Source organism: Phytophthora ramorum (genome assembly GCF_020800215.1).
Source record: "Phytophthora ramorum isolate Pr-102 chromosome Unknown Phyram_PR-102_s0018, whole genome shotgun sequence".
Lineage (NCBI taxonomy): Eukaryota > Oomycota > Peronosporomycetes > Peronosporales > Peronosporaceae > Phytophthora > Phytophthora ramorum.
The window spans coordinates 689,011-708,079 of NW_027150664.1; the positions used below are offsets into that span (position 1 = coordinate 689,011).

Consider the following 19,069-nt stretch of genomic DNA (forward strand, 5'->3'; position numbering starts at 1 on the left):
TTCATGAATGATATAGCCCGTGTCTTTCAACTTCGGTGGGCACGCTTTCGCACGTATCTTCACAATCCACTGCTTGTCATTTATTCCTGTGTCTCCAATTTCCGTGTGAGCCAAAGTTTGCACCTGCAAACCCATCTTTTTGCCTAACACCCATAACAGATCCTTGGATGTCATTGCCCCCTTCCTAAGTGAGACTGTGAAATTATAGTAGTCCAATTTCACAAGTTCAAAAGTCGTCCTAGCCTCCACTCTTTGGCTTTCATAGTCAACTAGTTGCAGCAATCTCATTGCTAGTGGTAATCTCCACCCGATCCACCTTTTCGCAGCATTCTTGCCCTTGAAGGTGACTGTGATAACTCTTGTGTCACTGTCGAGCTCAATTCTGGATAGTGCTGCTTTGAATTCATCAATTTCCTGTTGTTGCTTAGGCGGCGCCTCTGCTCCTACCGTGATCTGTGCTAACAGCGCTCCTCTTGATAATTTCCCCCCAAAACGCTGACCTGGCACCAATTGCGCATACAGCGGATATTCCAGAGCAATGAACATGCCCGTGAAAGTTGCTAGTTCCATTGGCGTCATAGACTGCACAAGAAAACGAGGTGGGAAAGGCACTTCCAGTTCCTGATTGCGAATCATCAACAGCGCCCGATCTTCATCTTCTGTCCGTTCTCTGAGCTTCGTTATTTCTGCTACTGGTTTCATACACAATTTGAGTAGGCACTGTTGCTCCTCCGTGAGGTCCGCTTCTGTCGCCCTGCCTCCTTGTTGCGTTACTGCACTTAGATAGTCCCCCGTCGATGGCGTTTGTTGTTGTCTCTTTGCCTCGTGCTTGTTGCTCGTGAACGTGAAACAGTGGATGCGCTCCTCTATCTCCTCTTGGTCCAGCCCTTCCTTCACGACCCACTGCTTCAACAGAAGTTGCATTCTTCCGGCGTGCTCCTCGTTCCCATTCTCCCAGAAGCTGATTATGCCCTTGTATTTAGCGCGCTGCTGCAACGTGATGTCATCCTGCCATTCTACTTCACTCTCCGCTGCTTGTCCTTGGCTCTTGGATGATACCGCTTTCCTCGTCTTCGTACTTTTGAAATCTTCGCGTTCTGGCCAATTCATTGAGTCGTTGCACCAGATGGAATACATATTCTGCCGGTGCGTCGTTGAGTAGGTAGGACCGCAGCTGCTTGAAAACTACTTCTCCATCTCCCTGATCTGCTCCTCTCCAGTTGCGTCCATTGTTCTTCCGCTGTTTATCTGCTGAGTAATCGGACTGTCGTTTCCGCTGCGGCGACAGTTTTCTTGCGCTCTGCTTGGTCGGGACAGCTGTCTTCTTCTCCCTAGCCGCTGAGCTCTTGTCAGCTTTTCCCACCGTAGTCCACTGGATCTCTGTGGCAGCTTTTTGCTTCTGCCGTGTCGACGCCGTTTTACCTTCGGCTTGTCCGCCATAATTGTTGTCGACTTGCTTCAGTCCGCTTTTGACACCCATCGCATTATCCCCGATGCCCTGCGCTTCTAATCGCTTGCCTGAGCCGTCTACCACGATCGACTCCATGCTCCCCCGTTCCTTGGTCATGTCGTCTCCGTGCTTGCGTCCTTCCAGTTTTATCTGAAAGATTGTATACCGGGGGGGGGGGGGGGGGGGGGGGGGGGGGGGGGGGGGGGGGGGGGGGGGGGGGGGGGGGGGGGGGGGGGGGGGGGGGAGAGTCTCGCTCGCCAGCCGGCAAGTTGGGAAGTGGCTCGAATCCTTAACAAGATGGGTGTAAGGCCTTCGTACGTGACTCGATGGACAAAAGGTATATTTCGCAGTACGAACCGGAGTATCACCTCTATCTGGACTAGCTTATGTGCGTCAGCAACTTGGAGAAATCACCGCCGTGATTCAATCGTACAGTAAAGTCATTTCAGTTTCAAATACACACCCGTGTGTTGCAAATACAATCGGAGTTGTCAATGGTTCCAACACGGCATGAAACCCGTAAAACCCGATGAATAGTTTTACTTTCATGTTATGGATGTTGTCCATTTGAGTCTTGTTTTAAACACTCAGGTTGTAGTAATCCGTATCCGTGCGCTGCAATCTTGTTGTCACGGCTCGCGATACGGATAGGTTATATGAGATAACTGAGCTACGACAGATTGAAAGCTGTTGCCGTGGCTTGTCCTGGCCGGCCAATTCCTTCGTCTCGTTGCGCCAAGAGGTTCTTGAAGCTTATGTGACTATCGTAGATGGAATTTAAAGATATCCATGATTGATTTGAGACCACGGCGAACAAAGTGTTACTTATCCACCATTTAGAGTTATCGAGATAATTGACCTTATAGTTGGCCATCCAATTTTCATACATAACCGACATTTTAAAATGTGGGTATCCTTTACATTCCTAAAAGGTATTGTGCCTTTCAGGCCTTTTGGCGGATCGGGTTTTAAAAACTGTTTTCTCGTTGCAGGGGCTATGCGTAACCTACCGAGATGTTGTCAAAAATCGACAAGTTGAGATCAGTTTGGATTAAATTAGCCAATCAGTATGGTCGAGTGTGCAGTCCGATATCGGATTTTTATCCCACCAAAAAACTGGCTTTGAACAGCACAATGTCTGAATGGCTGGAACTCACCCGGCATTCAGAGATTTCGTCAAAAGCTAAAGTTTAAGATGACCTACTCAACTGACATGCGTTGGAAAGGCATCGTGCTCATCTACGTCTACTCGATTGACACTGCCACTGTAGCTAGCGTGCTAGGCTTCTCTGAACGTAGTCTAAATCGATGGCACAAACAGTTCCGCACAACAGGTAATGTGCTTAAGGCTGAGGTCCGTGCGAAGACGTCACGGCGGCCTCGTGACGCATGTGCCTTTGTGAGGCACTATGTCAAGGAACATCCGTGCTTCTACTTCGAGGAACTTCGCCACGAGCTACGTGCGCGATACAAGGACTCGATATGCGTTTCGGACTCGACGATATGCCGCGCTCTACGTTTCGACTTGAAACTAACGCGAAAAGTGCTCACTAAGCGTGCAAGAGAGAGCGTGCCGCGCGAAAGACGAGAGTACGTTGGCCGACTCGCTCCATTTTACAGTGGGCCTGACCAGCTCGTCTTCATCGACGAGACTTCAAAGGATGGGAGGTAAGTTTGACAATTTTAACGATGTCACTGCAGATCTAATTCAAATTGTTGTCTATACTGTTTCTTTGTAGATCTGTGCTGCGTCGGTATGGCTGGTCTGCCAGAAACATCCCTGCCCATGTAACCCTCCCTTTCAGTCGCGGCAAGAGGGTATCAATTCTGGCTGCGATGGACGTTCAAGGCTTTTTTAGCGTGAGGCAACGTGGAGTGGACCTTTACGCGTGCTAGTTTTCATGAGGTTTTCAAGACTAAAATTCTCCCGTTTCTCAACCCGTGGCCGCTGCCTCGATCGATTGTGGTGCTGAACAACGCCAAGATCCACATGTACAAGGAACACCAGGAGATGATTCATGAAACAGGAGCATTGCTGTTTTTTCTACCTCCCTACTCGCCCGACCTCAATCCAATTGAGGTCGGGTTCTCACTACTCAAGCGCTGGATTCGACGCCACGCAAACATGGCGTTTCGTGAAGACCCGTTTGCAGTGGTTCGCGTTGCCATGTACGCGTGCACTCGCCAGAAAGAAGAGATAGGAGAGAATTTGTACAGACACTGTGGTTACAAGCCAAACGATTTGTCAATTAAAAAATATAGATACGAAGTGATCCTCTTAGCTGACGTTCAGTTCTTAAGTATCTAGATGATCCGTGTCTTCCATGCCGACGGCAGGAGATGGTGTGGCTACGTTCGTGGGAGCACGGAATGGGGGGCGCAAAGTGTAGTTGGGAAGACCAAGCGCAACTCTGAGGTCACTCACGTTCACTTGCATCGCGACGGGAACCTCCTGGATCTTGACGCGAACGAGGTGGTACTCTGCGTCCGCTAGCTGCTGCGCCATACTTTGGGATTCTTCGCAGCCTGCTGGGCGTCCACGTGCAGCAGATGCCGGAAAGTGGTGTTGTCGGGCTCAAAGAGAGGAGTTCCTTCTGGAAGCCTTGCCTGCGTGACGGCCATGTAGGTCTGAGATTCTGGGCCCGCAGCGAGTCCTTGCTCGCACAGGACGTCTGCCACCCGTGGCATCTGCTCTTGAACGCGCGCAGCAGTTGCCCTTCGAAGCGATGTCGCTTGATCAGCAGGCTTGGGTTCGTAGACGTAGAGTTCCAGTTCGAAACCTGCCTGTCCTCGGCTGCGCAGTCTTGCCTTGCGCCACGCCGTGTCGAGCTGGACTTGCATCGTGCTACTGTCGTTGCATAGCACCTGATAGTCCTTCTGATACGCGTTGTTAGTCGGCTTGTAGTAGATTATCAACTCGGGCTCCATTGCCCTGGTAGCGCGCTCTCAAAGTGATTCTCGACCTTAGCTCTCAGCACGGGATACCCTTCTGCTACATTGAACACAAACGTTGGTGAAGGAGGAACCTTGTTACGACCTGATCCGTATGCATGTCCATTCTTAATGAATACACGGCACGTCAGACTCTCAGAAAGAGGTAATGCCGCTTGCATAGCACAACGGGGATTGATCGCTTTCCTTTCACCGCAGACCTACCGCCAATATGCAGCAGCTCTCTCCTGTGCAAGCTGCTCTCTTCCGCGATCATGGCCTCTGCTGCTGCAATCATGTGGGCGCTGCCTTTGCCGCTGACCTTACTGTGGCTGAATTCGCCGTAAATCAGTACAAGCACACACATACGCACACACACATGCAATTACTGGATTAGCAAAGTTCGTGGCCGCACCTCATCTTCTCCCCCGATCGCATAAGCCTATCACTCGTGTCTCTCGCCCCAGCTGCTGCCACACATCATCTGCCTTCGAGAGGAATTGAACATCTATCTCCGCGAGCGGAGCTTTCCCATTAAGCTACGAAGGCGCGCAAGAGCGGTGACATCAGCTGGGTGCGATCAGCTGTCGTCGAGTGAAGGTGTCGGTCTTGGCAGTCTTGGTGTTGCCTGTGTGACCTGAGCGTCGCTCTCGTCCTCAGCTTCCTTTCGCTCCAGCTTATTCTTGAATGAGTGAGAGCAGAGGCTCTCGTCCATGAAATGAAGTGTCACCTTCTGGTTGGATGATAATATTAGGTATCGGGTACGTTTTATGGGTGTCTCCGCTCCACTTTATGAAAGTCCGATTTACTTCGCAAGTACCGATGTCGCCCGTGCGTTGGCTCGGCAAAAGTCAGACAAGCGCAATAAATCTAGTCGATTTCGATAGCTGTTAACAAGATCTTTCCCATAATATACGTTTCACAAAAATTGAAGGCATATTGCCGCCACCCGCCACCAAAAGGTAGCGCCATTTTGGGGTCTTGAAAATGGAGATACGTTTTTCAAAAGATGTCATGTAACCGATACTTAGCAGTTACTTACGTTTTGGCTAGGATTATAATTATTATAACATTCTAGTAAATATGCAGAGTAGGGTAGCAAAGCTCTCAACTGCCCGAACTGCGATGGCGGCAACCTCATCACTCTCCAATTTGGCCGCCCTCTCAAAGACGTCGCCTGCTTCCTTCATTTTTCGATATATGTCACTTCACCTATATCGAACATTCATCAGCAGACAATGACTCAAAATGAGCACAAGACGGCCCTCCGCCCACCTAAATCACGATTCGTACTTTGGTTGATGAGTTAAAAACTGTTTGACGTTGTCTCAATTTTGTGAAATGTCATTATTATCCACAAAAGTTGTGGATAATAATGACATTTCACAAATTAAATTACATTTGCGCTCATGATGAGATGTACAATCTTTGGCTGACGCCTTCAAGAGATGGATGCGTCGAAGACATTCCTCGGGTGTTCAGCAATACCCACAACACGCAAGGATCATGCCGCAATATTTTGCCGGCTCCTCCGGCATCAATGGATTCTACAGAAGACCTGCAAGTACTGCAGCACGACCGAGAACAGCATTAACAACGCTTACCTGCTGACTGGCCTGTCAGACTGAACATTCCAACCGATTTAGCGCTTCGACGCTGAGTCTATTCACGTTTAGTCACAGTCTGCCTAGCGTTTTTCTGGAATGATGCTCTCAAATGCTGTTTGGTTGGGAACACCAACGTCTTGAACCTTGCTACACGGTCGGAGTTCTATAATATTAGAAAACTCGCAACAAACGAGATGATCCCGAACTATTCCTCTGGAATCAACTGAGCTGGAACTAAAGTATTAGTAGGGTTACCAGGGTGGTAATTTATCCGTCATTTATTCATGGAAAATCCATGGAGTATGGCTCATTTCCTGGAGGCACAAATGGAAATGGTGTTGTACACAAATGGATACGACAATGGTGTGGTGCACACATTATGCGCGAGCCACCCACTGCGAGCCGCAGCGATCTCCCCAGTTCAGCTTTCGACCAAGACACGAAAGCCAAGCTAGTTTTAAGGGAACGTTCCTATGTCCACAACACTGCACGACGCCATGACCGACTAAGAACCTGACAATACCCTCGGCGGCGCCACTACCGAGGCTGGGCCTCCCACGACGAACCCGGCTCCAGCAGACCAGCGGCTGCCGCGGCAACCACGGTAGAGGTCGTCGACGTTACAGCTGACGGCGCTACGTCGACGACGACTCCGGTTTGCTCGACGACTGAGTCCCCTCCGATCCGTGCGTCCAAGCGAGTGGCGAAGCGCAAGGCGCCCCCCCCGCGCGCGCGCCTCAACCCGAAGTGCCGACGACGAGCGAAGATCGTTCGACGACCGGTGTGGAGAGCTCACGTCCGAGCACGACGTAGCGGACGGATTCGGCGACCAAGATGACGCCACCACAGCCCACGGGGTTCGACCTCGCGGACTTCATGACGTCGTTCGAGCCTAAACTTCTCAGCGAAGCACGACCTTAAGCTTGAGCTCGTGTCGAGGAATCTCCGGCTGCATCCTCGTCAAGTGTCCAAGAGCGTTTATGCCAGGAGCTCGAAAGCCTGAGGGTCCAAGTCGCAGGCGTGCGTCAGTTGCTAGCTGTGCTCACCGAATCGAACGATGAAGGCAAGCTTCCAGCCGACAGCGTCCGTCAACTGACAAGCGCCAGTTTCCCGGAACAAGCGAAGAAGGCCAAGGGCGACTATCATCCTCGCAAGTGCACGTGCAGGCTGCGACTCGCATGTTCAAGGGCTTAAGTCCGACTGAAGTTAAGCCCATCTCTCCCATGTTATTTGTGCTAGATTTATGTGAGGCGGAGTGCGTGGGGTTCAAGGCGACCCCGGTGATGCTGATGGCTCTCTTCTCCGGTCGACTGGGCGCCCGTGGCCTGATGATCCTCCACTTCCGTGAGGAGAATGAGCAAGAAGCGCTGGAGGATGGATCGTCCAGCAGCAACTTCGCGAGCGACTTCAGCCCGTCAGCCACTTTTCAGACAGCGGCCACCAGCTGACGTGCGTATGACGACATTCGACGGGATCCACGGGGTCACCCTAAGCGCATCCACGGTCGGTCGTCCGCCGACATTCCTCTCCGCTTGAAGGAGTGGGCTCAAGACACGTACGCCCGCCGCAGAGGCTGGGACGAAGAACAGAAGCATGGGCGTCGCAACGGATGGCACTGAAGCGGCCGAGGTGGCGACGACTCTCCGCCACTTCGGAATCAAGACGTGGATAAGGAAGATAACATATGTGAAATTATCCCACGTTTACTAAGTGAGTCAAGTATGCATTCCAGCGCTGCCTGCGCAGCTGTCGTGCCGGGAGGCAAGAGGGGTGAGTGGTGGGACTTTCGCACTCGTCGCGGGGCGAAACGCGGTTTTCATGTACTCCACCCTATGAAAGCCCGAATCTGAAGCACAAATTATGCTCCATTTCATGCTCCCGGTGCGGAGTAAATTCGATTGGAGAAATTGCGCTCGGACCATTACCACGGCAGTCTGAGACGTTATTGACCACTGAGCGCCAAGAGGCTACACAGTCAATCGTACCTATGATGGCCACACAGTCTAGGGCTACCCGGACGGCTATACAGCCAAATGTACCTGAGATGGCCATATAGCCTAGGGCAGCATCAGTAACAAAGATGACCATACGGTCCTACTCCTGCGATGGCCATACAGCCTAGGATATATTATGCACCTGATATGGTTATACAGTCTAGGACTCCTCCTGCATCTGAGATTGCTACACAGCCGGGGACAGTCGAAACGGACTCAAGGTCTGATGACATGTATATACGCACTGACTTTGTCGCACACGCACCGCGCACAGCGCGTGACGTATGAACTAGTGCAAGGGCTACTCGGGTAACCGAAAACGCAGTCCGTCACGCTTCAGGATTCGAAGCACTTCGGCGTCTAACACTGAACAAGGCTCTGGGGGAGGTTGGGCTGCGACTTCCAACGTCGTCGTATCCTGCATCCGGACAATCGTCAAGCGGGATAGAGTTTCTACTCAACACGCCTCTGCAACGTACACTCTCTGAATTTGTCCGCCGGACGCGGATGCCTTTACCGGCTCTAGTGGAACTTGTACGTGGCCCGACGGAAACAGATTACCGGCCAAACAAGCACATGGTTTCGGCAGTGATCACGGAGGTGTGTAAGAACTACCAGCATCTAGAGAAACCGCAATCTATCGCAGCGGAAGGCGTGCGTGTGGAGCTTAAGAAGGACGTGCCGCTTCAATAGCATCCACCTAATAACCACGGGTCGGCAATTGAGAGAGTGAACATACTGCGCAAGACATTCTTGTGTTGCAAGGAACAAGACGCATGGAGGTGCCTCGTACTAGACTTGGACCTCCTCTCGTTGTGGCCAGAAGTGTTCGTCAGCCCATTCGGGATAGTCGACAAGGCGGATGGTGACCCGATGACGTCCAGAAGGACAATCCATAATTTATCGTTCCCTGACAGCGCCTCGATCAACGTCTTCTCAGACCAGGACGCTATTCCAAAGGCCGCCAATCGACACTGCGACGCTGTCGCTTCCGAGATAATACGAACCAAGCGGGAACACCCTGATGCTGAGACCAAGGCCCAGGCAGCCGATGTAACTTCCGCATTTCGCCACGTCAGTATTCACAGCCGCAGCGTACACCGCTTTGCAGGGCGCATTGAGATCGAGGATGTACTCGTTATTGAGCTTGCATGTCCATTTGGATGGATGGGTTCTCCTGAGTAATATGAAGTCATCGGTGAGGCGATAGCATTTGTTCACGGCGGACATGCCAACCGGCCCAACCCAAATGGTTTCTTCAACTATCACTGGGTAGATGACCACGTCAACGTCGCTGCTAATGTCGGGGGACCAACTACGAAGATATGGAATGCTCACTGCGCTACGCTATGACGGCTATACTAGACAGTGAAGCTGTTAATGAGGACAAATTCCCGGCATGGAACAACAGTTAAAAAAATCCTGGGACTGCAATTCGACACCATTGCTGAAATGGTCGCGATGCCTGCTGTCAAGATCGTTAAGGCTCGCAACTTGGAAGCATCGGTGTACCACGCGAGTGTACTCAGGCGGAAACGGTATCGCTCTCTCATGGGAGGCTTACGTCACGTCGCAACATGCATTAGGGCAGCCCACCCGTTTCTCCAGCGCCTACGGCTTTGAGAGGTTAACCTTCACAGGTCTCGAAATGTCACGGTATGCGACTCCATGAAACAAGATCTGCTCTGGTGGTGGGAGATTCTTCACTCCTCACTCTTGAGTGGTGTGGCCCTCGAGTACTTTAACTGTCTCCCGGAGCCCGACGTGGTCGTCGTGATGGACGAATGCGACCACGGATTGTGCGCTCTCGATATGAAGGCCACTATTGCGCTGACTTACCGATTTTTGCCCGATGATCTTCGACTTATTGAGCGCTTCAAGACTGGGGAAGCCAATGGTTTCAACAATAATTTCCGGTAATTGCTCTCCTGCACATTCTCTACCCACGAATGGGGTCCTTGGTGGTCCCAGTATGCTGCGGATGGACGTCGCACCCTTCACGTACACTTCCGTATCGACAATACATCGGCTGTGGCCTGGCAAAATCGCCTTGCGTCACGTAACGCCCGCGCCCAAGACCTTATCAGGCTCCTGGGATACTGGGAGAGCTCTCTCAATCTCCGTTTCTCGGCTTCCCATATTGCCGGGTCGTCAACACCCGCGCAGACGCCGGTCCACGCATTGCCGCTCACCCGTCTTACGCTACCCAGTTCGAAGAACTAACTCGTGGTTGGAGGCGGGTATCACCAACGATAGACATCAACGGACTATCGTCGCTCTGGCGCAATATCTCCGCGAGTATTCTGTTGCCGACTCCACCTTCACCAAGTACTCTGCAGCGATGAAAACGTGGATGGTATGGTCATCACGTCGGGGAATTTAGCCATGGCTCTCGGGCGTCACTGACGAGAACCGTATTCAAGCACTCTCTGAATTTATCGTGCACGGGTTTCAATGTGGATTTGGCACTGGCGGCCCGCTACGCGGATCATCAATCCTCAACATGCTACAAGGAGTTCGTCACTTTTTCGCAGCGGCTGGAAGGGTCCTTCCGATTGCACACCCACACGTTTGCATGCTTCTGAAAGGGATATGGCGGCTTGACACGCCTCCACGTCATAAGGCTCCAGTGTCCATTCGGCTCCTCGAAACCTGCTTCCATTCTCTCTGGTTCGATGATCACTTCGCCCAAGCTCTCTAGGGGGTCGTGTGTGAGGCGTCCTTTTTCCTCCTGAGGCGCTCGGAAATTAACTCCATCAGTGGAAACTCGTTCAAGTGGTTTGTGCTTAGAGCCGAGGACCTGGTTGTCCTGGATGCAACGGGGGAACCGATCTTACTGGCGAATGAAGCGCGATCAGTACACATAAGGCTTCGCGGTTCCAAGACCAATCAGTGCGGGCGTGTAACACGTATCCTTTAGGCCACGCATTCCTGTGCCCTGTCTTCGGTGCTATCCTTCTTCTACGATCAAGACATGACCTCCCTCCCGGTATACCAGCGGCAGTGTACCTGGGACGCACCGGCCATCCAGCGTGTATTTCAACGGCACATCAGTCGAGTGTGATCAAGAAGACTGCTGTACAGAATGGCGAGAATCCAAGGAACTTCAGCCTGCACTCCTTTTGTGCCGGGAGTTCAACGCACATGTATCGGGCCGGAGTTGATGCCATGACGATTCAATTTCACGGCCGGTGGGTTTCGGACACCTTCAAAACCTACACCAACCTCTGCGCGGAATCCGTCACTTCTCTCGCTGCCAACATGGTCACCGGCTCCAAGGGTGACTCAACTCTTCACTAGTGGGCATATGCTGCATAACCTACAATGGGGGCTCCGCTTCCCTCGTCCCTTGTTGGATGAGCGGATGGTCATGCACATATGTTCATTAATGAAATACGATGTTTTACCCCAAAAGTTGTGGAAAATAATAAGACGAACAAAAATATACCTGCCGAAGATATGCAGTGGTTGCGTTTCTCCATGGGGGGCACCAACTACACTCACCAGGAAGACAACCGAACCTCCGCCTCCACAAGGACACCGTACCACGGTCCGTAGCTGGTACTTGTTGAAGTAGCTAGTTCTCCCTCAGATGATGTGAAGGGGGGGGGATTTACAAAACGAAACGACCAGCTCGGTCGTACACGTGTACGTAGGAACCTCAAGCGCCTGGTCTAAGCTCCAGCGGATGCGCGAAGAAGTCGTCGGCCCCTAGCGTCGCAACGGCGAGAAACTTTATCAGCAATTTATCAGACCACAAAGCTGCCCAAATATTCATTCATACCGCTCAATCCGATTGGCCGCGCAGTTGAAAATCTCGGGCTGGGCAACACCGTGCACGCCATCAAGCACGAAACCCTCTTGGCGCAAACTAGTCACGGTCCTTGCAACAAAGGACTCGCATTAATAAAACACTTTCTATCTTACTCCGCTTTCACAGGGTCAACGTTCACGATGAACCTCCGAGCATTCTTCTACGTCGTATTCGCTCTCACAGCCGTAGCTCAGGTTCAAGCCGACAAAATTGGTCACGATGAGGTCGTCCCGTTTCCTCAACCAGAACCTGTCACGATCTCCGAAAAAGCGGCCGTCAGGTTCAAGCCTGAGATTCACATCACCAACGGATGTCACCCATACCCCGCTGTGAACGAAGCGGGGATGACAAGTGGTGGGCTTCAAGCTACCGGAGGCCCCAGTTCCAAATGCAAAGGTTCTGGCTGGGGTTCGCAGGTGTACGGCCGTTCTACTTGGTATAGTGGTGTGTGGGCTATCATGTACACCTGGTACTTCCCGAAAGACTCGCCGTCCACGCGCCTGGGACACCGCCACGACTGGGAGCATGTTGTCGTGTGGATCGATAACCCGGATGTGTCAAATCCGATACTCCTGACTGTTTCTCCTTCGGCGCACAGTGGCTACTCGAAATATGTTCCTCCTAGTGCCGACTCCGTTGACGGCACGAGTGTCAAGATCAACTACGAGAGCCACTGGCCGGTCAACCACGCCCTGGACACTACCTCCAAGAGTGGCGAATTCCAAGACCTCATCATGTGGCATCAGATGTCGGACGCGGCCCGACTGGCATTGAACACGACAGATTTCGGCAAAGCGATCATGCCGATGAATGACGGCAGTTTCCTTGGGAAGCTCGCCAGTGCCTGGCCGTGGTAAGTGCCCGCGACGAGATGTTGAGTGGTGCTCATCGTGTATTGTGTACTTGGTATTGCGTTCTTTCTTGGTTAACAAGTTGATGGTTTAGCTCAAGGGATCTGCTTTTCATAGTGACTTGTTGTTACAAGCGATTTTTACGAGCCAATGCAAGTATCAACCAGTTCCCGACTCTATTTTCCTCGGCTGCACACTCACAACATGTGAAGGGCTGCATGGTTGGTGTCACCGACAGCTCTGTCCATTTACCCCACACAGCCGCAAGCATCCTGTTTGAACGCGTGCCATACCATCGCTGGATGCCGAGGTCTAACAGCGTAAAAGCACTGCCCAGCGGTTTTACAAAAGTATTAACGTCAAAGTCGCCGACATCTCCTTGATGCGTCGCCAATGCTAGTTCATCGGTCTCCGCAGCACCGGCACCTGCAGACGAGAGAAAACCAGAATCATCCTGGTATCAACCGCGATGTCGACCACCGGAATCTCTTTAAAACCGTTTTATCCAATCATCGTAGGTAGTAAATTACGGAGCCAACGCCACACACTCGCCGGTCACTATGCTGCGTTTGCTGCGCCGTCCGCTCGCGCGCGCCCGTCGCCTCCGTCCTGACACATTCACTTCACTCCAGTGCACACGTGCCATCTCGTCTGCGTTCGATGCACGGCCACAGGAGCTCAGCGCGTCCGGGCAATCGGGTCGCGTCATTTTTGGTGCTAAAGTTGCGGCAACACAGCTGGGCGCCTTAAGTCGCGCGAGCGGCATGCACAAGGTGCTGCTGGTGCGCGACCGCGACGCCGCCGCCGCCGCGCGCACGCAGTACGCCGAGTTTCTGCTCATGCAAGCGGGCCTGCCGTGCTTCCAGTACACGTTGGAGCGTGATTGCGCCACTTTGGCCGACGTGGACCACGCGGTGGCCACAGCACAGCGCGTGGGCGCGGACGGCGTCGTGGCTTTCGGAGGAGGCAACGCCATGGACCTGGCCAGGGCCGCATCCGTGGTGCTGGCGAACGGTGGCAAGGCGAACGACTTTGTGGTTGTGACGGACGAGGACGACGAGATCGACGAGCTGAAGTTGCAGCAAGAACAACTCAAGACCACGCCGCTGTTGCTTGTCCCCACCATCGCGGGCAGTGGCGCCGAAGTGACCAGGAACACTGTGTTGCTCGACGAAGACGCCGAGACTAAGTTGCTCTTTGCCGCGGGCAGCGACATCGTGGCGGAGGTGGGTACATGTTGAAGTTGCCTTTTTTCGGTGTTCGTAAGATCTGCGACGTGTGAGAATAGATAAACTAACAGTTGTTGTTGTTGTTTAGGCGGTGATCATTGATCCAACGCTGATGCTGACGGTGCCGCTGCGGGCGACGGTGCAGGGCGCGCTGACCGCATTGGGGCAGTGTCTCGAGTCCTACCTGCTGGGATGTGCGGACGACACGTTGGCGCTCGAAGGTCTCGAGGCTGTGGCGGGGGCTCTCGCGGCACCGCTCCAGGAAGGCAAGCTCGACCTCAAGGGCGCCGTGCTGCGCGAACAGTTTGCGTTGGGCAGTCTGTTGTCGGGCATTGCGGCCAACTCGTCGGGTTCGGGCGCGGCGCAGGCTCTGGCGGTGTCCATGGGCGGTATTTCGGACCTGCCGCACACGCAGGTGGCCACGGCGTTCCTGCCGTTCGTGTTTGACCGGTATGAAGAGCTGGCGAGTGAGAACGAGGGCGACCCGTTCTTCGACGAGCTGCGCGGGAAGCTGGAGAACGCGGCCGACCGACTGACAGCCGCGAGCGGATTCCAGGGCCCCAACGTCGCCGCGTGGATGCGCTACGTCATTGCACGCTTCGACCTGCCGACTGCCTCTACTCTCGAGCTGGAAGACAGCCTGCTTAATGGTCTTGTGGACCGTGCCGCCCAGTATCAGGACGACTCGATGCACGTTGCGCGCAGCGACGACAACGGCGCGGTCATGGAGAAGGACGACCTGCGTGCGATTATCGATAGCGCTGTACTCGTGGTGGACCCTGTGAAGGAAGACGCAGACGAGTAACCTGCATTCAACCGATTTTAGACGTGATAACGAATGAAGACACTTGCTGCTACTGTGCCCGCCATTGTAAGCGATCATGGAAACGAGATGTTTGGACTGGATCGCCAGCCAGTGTAGCGGCCGATGTGGCTGGAGCTTCGCAACTTGTCCACATCGCGGCATTGCTTCATCATTCCGACAACAAACAACACCAGCATCGCAACCAGATACACCCACCAGATTCCCGGAACAGCGTACAACCAGTGTCTGCCGTGGTGCTCGTGCTCTGTGTGGGAGCGGAAGCGATCGAGGTCGTCACCACTTGGATATTTGCCAGCGAAGTAGCCAACGCCCCAGACCGCTGCCGTGGAGCCCACGAGACTGCTAGCGACAATAGCAAACGGACGCACCAGCATCCACGCGAGTAAACCGCCCAGTAGAACCACCGCGCCGTCAAGAACAGCGCTAGGTTCGCCTGGCAGCATCCGATACGGAAGCGACGAGGTGAACGCGTACGCCAGTATCAAACCCACCAGGAACACACCCAACGGGAAAAATGCCAACGCGACGCAACCACCTGTGATGCCCATGACGATGAACCCGATCCATGAAGCAGCGAGCACCCACAGCTTCAGTCCAAAGGTGTTTTCAAGCGCTGCCGAAGTCAACAATCCAGTGACGAGGAAGCCGCATGTGAAGATCATCGCATGTAGCAGTCTAAAGCCGTACAGGCAAACGACACCCCCCATGAGCATCGCAAACTCGGCCACGACACCCGGTTCAATGTGCAGGTGATGAGGAAAGTATTGCGGGGAGTGAGCGCGGCCCCAACCACTAAGCGTCATGATAGCAAATTGAATTTTCTTCTGAAACAATGGGCTTGTTTGCGACGGGGCCATCATTGACAAGACCATGCGAAGGGGTGCTGCACTAGCCTTTTAGCGGATATTTACCAACGCGGAGATGGCGAATGTAGTGGATCGTGGAGGACCTAGGGGTGTCGCGGTGCAGGTAGAGCCGAAGCTTTATTGTGGTGATGCTGTTGCTGACGGAATTGTTGCTGCTGGTTGTGCAGATGCACGCGTACCTCGGTTCACCACCTGCGAAACCAGGTTCGCACTCTCGTGACTGTTGAGCTGTGCCATAAAGTTGGGCTGAACGAGGGCTGGAATGTGCAGACAGCTCGGCGCTGCGGGTGAAGGATGGCAAGCAAATTGAGATTGCGGATGGCTCGACAGGAGAGGTATCGCATTTTCAGTCTTGGAAACACTGGGCCAAGACACTGAGCTGTCCACCGTAAACAGACCTTGGGGGTTGTTCTAGACCATGTCTATCAGCAGGCAACGGCAGGAGACGTGATGGAGAGGTCGCTGCGGCCGCTTGTTGCAGCGTGCGTAGAAGGCGTAAATGTATCGGTGCTAGTCGTCGGTTCGGCCAAGACGCAGAAGAGCAAAGTGTTGTTCGTGCCTATGCCAGAGCAGAGTCTCGCCTCTGCGGTCTTTCAAACGCTGTTTGACATGCTCCAGAACAAAGTTACCGCGCTGAGAAGCAGCAGCTCCATGGGAGCTATGGACGGGGTCACGAACGCGAGCAAGAATCAAGTTCTCTCTTCTGCGACGTTCTCGCTGCGAGTATCGTTTGCTGAGTTCTATGAAGAGACGATCACGGTAAACAGAAGTTCATTATTTGACGGGTAAAGCTTGCTGCTGACAAAACGTCGTACAGGATCTCTTCACAGCGAGTAACAGCGCAGACAGCAGACAAGCTCTTCTGATCGAAGACGACCCGGCACTCGGAAAGACCATTAAGAACTTGACGCAGTCACCGCCTATCCCATCACTAGCGGAGTTTCGACGAGTACTGGAGGCGGGTCTCAGTGCAAGGCGCAGAGCTAACGGTCTGTACGGCAATTCGTCCGAGTTCAGCAGCGCCGTTCTCCGTGTAAGTGCGGGCTGTGTTGCTTCTCGTGAGAATTTGCTTAGCGTGTACCTCTGGTGTCTTGTAGATCGCAGTCAAGCAAACGTTTGCGTTTCGTGAAGCGTCAACCCAAGAACTTCATTCGTTCTTCGACTTTGTAGATCTGCCAGCTACGGACCGCCTCGGACGCGTGAGTATCCTCATCTTGTTGCGTGGGCGTTGATCAAAGTCGACTAAGCTGTTGTTTTGATGCGATCGAGCTAGTCTGGAGCAGCGGTGCGTTTGTCGGAGGGTCCACTGCTAAACAAGTCACTGTTTGCGCTGCAAGATGTCGTTGAAAGCCTAAGCAGCAGTGGGGATGCGTTGCCGATCCGCTATCAAGGCTCGCAGTTAACGACACTGCTGCAAGATGCACTGGGAGGCAACTGCCTCACGTTTGTGTTGATGGGTCTGAGTCCGGGCGACATGGCAGGCTCAGCAGCTACGTTGCAGCTCGGCAAAATGCTGCCTCGTGTGTGCACGTTTCCCGTAGTGAACAACGACATGCTTCGCGGTTTGCGCCAACGCCAGCACATGGTTCAAAAGCAGCTCATCTCGGCACCTGCTACCTTGGTAACGAAAGACGGAGCAGTGGAGCAAGGACTCGCAGACTACGAGCGCAGGCTCCATGACCTAGAAGGCAAACTGGCTCAGAGCGGACTGGAGCGTCGAATGCTGCGTGAAGACAAGGACGCACTGACCGCGCAGCAAGGAGAGCTGCGAACGAAGTATCGCGAGTTGTTTGACAACGAGCTGTCACTTCGTTCTGAGTTACTCGCGTGCGAGCAAGAGAAGCTGGCACTAAGCAAGGCGTTCGTAGCATTTCAACTAGAGCGCGATACGCAAGTGCAGCAGCTAGACAGCGACAAGTTCGAGACTGAAACGAAGCTGTTGAAGGCAGAGCAACTGGTGGTGGAGATCCAACAGGACGATGCTACCAAAGCCGCGCAGATTCAGGATCTGTGCGTCAAAATGAATGAGCTTGTAGCTGACAAAACCAGACTAGGAGGTGAGTTGGCGGTGCTTCAAAAAGCCGCAAAGGCTGCCGAGAGCGCTCGTGACGGAGAGGCCAAGAAGAACCAGCAGCTCAGTCTGGAGCTCATAGTCGCAGTGAACCAGAAGCAGAAACTCCAGGGTGAGCTGGAAACACTTGGCAGTCAACTGCGCTCACGCCAGTCTCAGGTCGATACACAACTCGCTGAGTGTAAGCAGCTTCGGTCGGACAATGGGACTTTGCGTGAGCAAGTGACCGGGTTTGAAGCAAAGTTTGAGGCCATGCGCAAGGATCTGGTGCGCCGTGAGCTAGAACTGGAGCGTGCCGAGTTGGCAATGAAGAAGGAGCAACTGGAGACGCAGCAGGCTGGACGAGATGCTGATACCAAGCGCGATCGCACAGTGCAGCAACTGGGTGGCGACCTGGAAACTCAGCGGGTTGGGTTTGCAGACGACAAACGCGCACTGGAATTGCAACTGGAGCGTGTGCAGCGCGACTTGGCTCGGGAGTCCCAAGAAAAACAACATACGGTGACCGCTTTGAAGGCCAAGAATGAGGAACAGGAAGAACTTGTGCTGGCTTTGGAGCGTGCGCGGCATGACTTACAAGCACAGCTTGAGACCTTCCGGTTGAAGCTTGCGCTTCTTCATCAATCAGGGAACGGCGGGGAGGTTGGGAACGGAGGTGTTGGAATTCAAGCACTTCGGGAGCTACTGGCGTCTTACCAAGTGCGTGAAAGAGAACTTCGAGATGAGCTTGACAGTGCACGGAGCTCTAGTTTGCGCCTAACGCGACGTCTTCGAGAATATGTTCACGCTACGAACAACGAGAACGATGACGGTCAGCATCGAGATCACGAAGCTGCAGAAGGAAACAAGGATACCGGCAAAATTGAGCAGTTGGGTGAACAAGTTGCTGCTATGGAGCAGCAACTAGCGTCGGAGAGGGAGCAGCGCTCGGAACTAGCACTGGTACTTGCAGAGCTTGAGGCGCAGAATGCAGATCTGGTGCGAGAGCAGAAGGAGCGACGACAGTTAGAGGATGCTGCACCAGCTCGAGACAACGGGAGTGGAGTCCGTGCCATCACTGAAATGCACGCAGCACTGACGCGTCAGCTTGAAGAAGTGCGGAGACTCACCCTACACCAGCAGCAAAACCAGCAAATGGCACGAGCTACCGACACTACAGCGCCACAAGCGCGTGCCATCACCCCAGCTGACCCCAAGGAATTGGAGACACTGCGGGCAGCCAAAACTCAACTGGAATCGCAGTTGTCGAGCAACAAAGCTCACTGGATGGCGCTGCTGGAGCAAGTGGAACGGCGTTGCGCTGAGTTGCTCACCAAGAACGTCATGCTCACTGAGGACAACGAAAACCTTCGCCAGCATCTGACCAAGGCGCACATGAAGCCTTCACGCAACTGACAAAATGATACCGAATGCAGCCACACTAACTTCCG

General features: G+C 53.4%; 5 protein-coding genes across 5 annotated transcripts; 2 read left to right on the forward strand and 3 right to left on the reverse strand.

The window, feature by feature from the left end:
- Nucleotides 1–1,021: 1,021 nt before the first annotated feature.
- Nucleotides 1,022–1,567, reverse strand: KRP23_13611 (uncharacterized protein; the record flags this gene model as incomplete). Its single annotated transcript, XM_067884342.1, has 1 exon — nt 1,022–1,567. The coding sequence occupies one exon, from the start codon at nt 1,565–1,567 to the stop codon at nt 1,022–1,024; it is 546 nt and encodes a 181-aa protein (XP_067738369.1).
- A 2,373-nt stretch (nt 1,568–3,940) lies between these two features.
- On the reverse strand, nt 3,941–4,378 carry KRP23_13612 (uncharacterized protein; the record flags this gene model as incomplete). Its single annotated transcript, XM_067884343.1, has 1 exon — nt 3,941–4,378. One exon carries the CDS (start codon nt 4,376–4,378, stop codon nt 3,941–3,943), a length of 438 nt encoding a protein of 145 aa, XP_067738370.1.
- An 8,829-nt stretch (nt 4,379–13,207) lies between these two features.
- Nucleotides 13,208–14,681, forward strand: KRP23_13613 (Alcohol dehydrogenase 4; the record flags this gene model as incomplete). Its single annotated transcript, XM_067884344.1, has 2 exons — nt 13,208–13,873; nt 13,965–14,681. The coding sequence occupies 2 exons, from the start codon at nt 13,208–13,210 to the stop codon at nt 14,679–14,681; spliced, it is 1,383 nt and encodes a 460-aa protein (XP_067738371.1).
- A 74-nt stretch (nt 14,682–14,755) lies between these two features.
- On the reverse strand, nt 14,756–15,505 carry KRP23_13614 (uncharacterized protein; the record flags this gene model as incomplete). Its single annotated transcript, XM_067884345.1, has 1 exon — nt 14,756–15,505. One exon carries the CDS (start codon nt 15,503–15,505, stop codon nt 14,756–14,758), a length of 750 nt encoding a protein of 249 aa, XP_067738372.1.
- Nucleotides 15,506–15,623: 118 nt separating this feature from the next.
- KRP23_13615 (Kinesin-like protein KIN-4A) lies at nt 15,624–19,034 on the forward strand (the record flags this gene model as incomplete). Its single annotated transcript, XM_067884346.1, has 7 exons — nt 15,624–15,671; nt 15,736–15,772; nt 15,839–15,903; nt 15,965–16,327; nt 16,386–16,601; nt 16,666–16,767; nt 16,842–19,034. The coding sequence occupies 7 exons, from the start codon at nt 15,624–15,626 to the stop codon at nt 19,032–19,034; spliced, it is 3,024 nt and encodes a 1,007-aa protein (XP_067738373.1).
- Between the last annotated feature and the right edge of the window lie 35 nt (nt 19,035–19,069).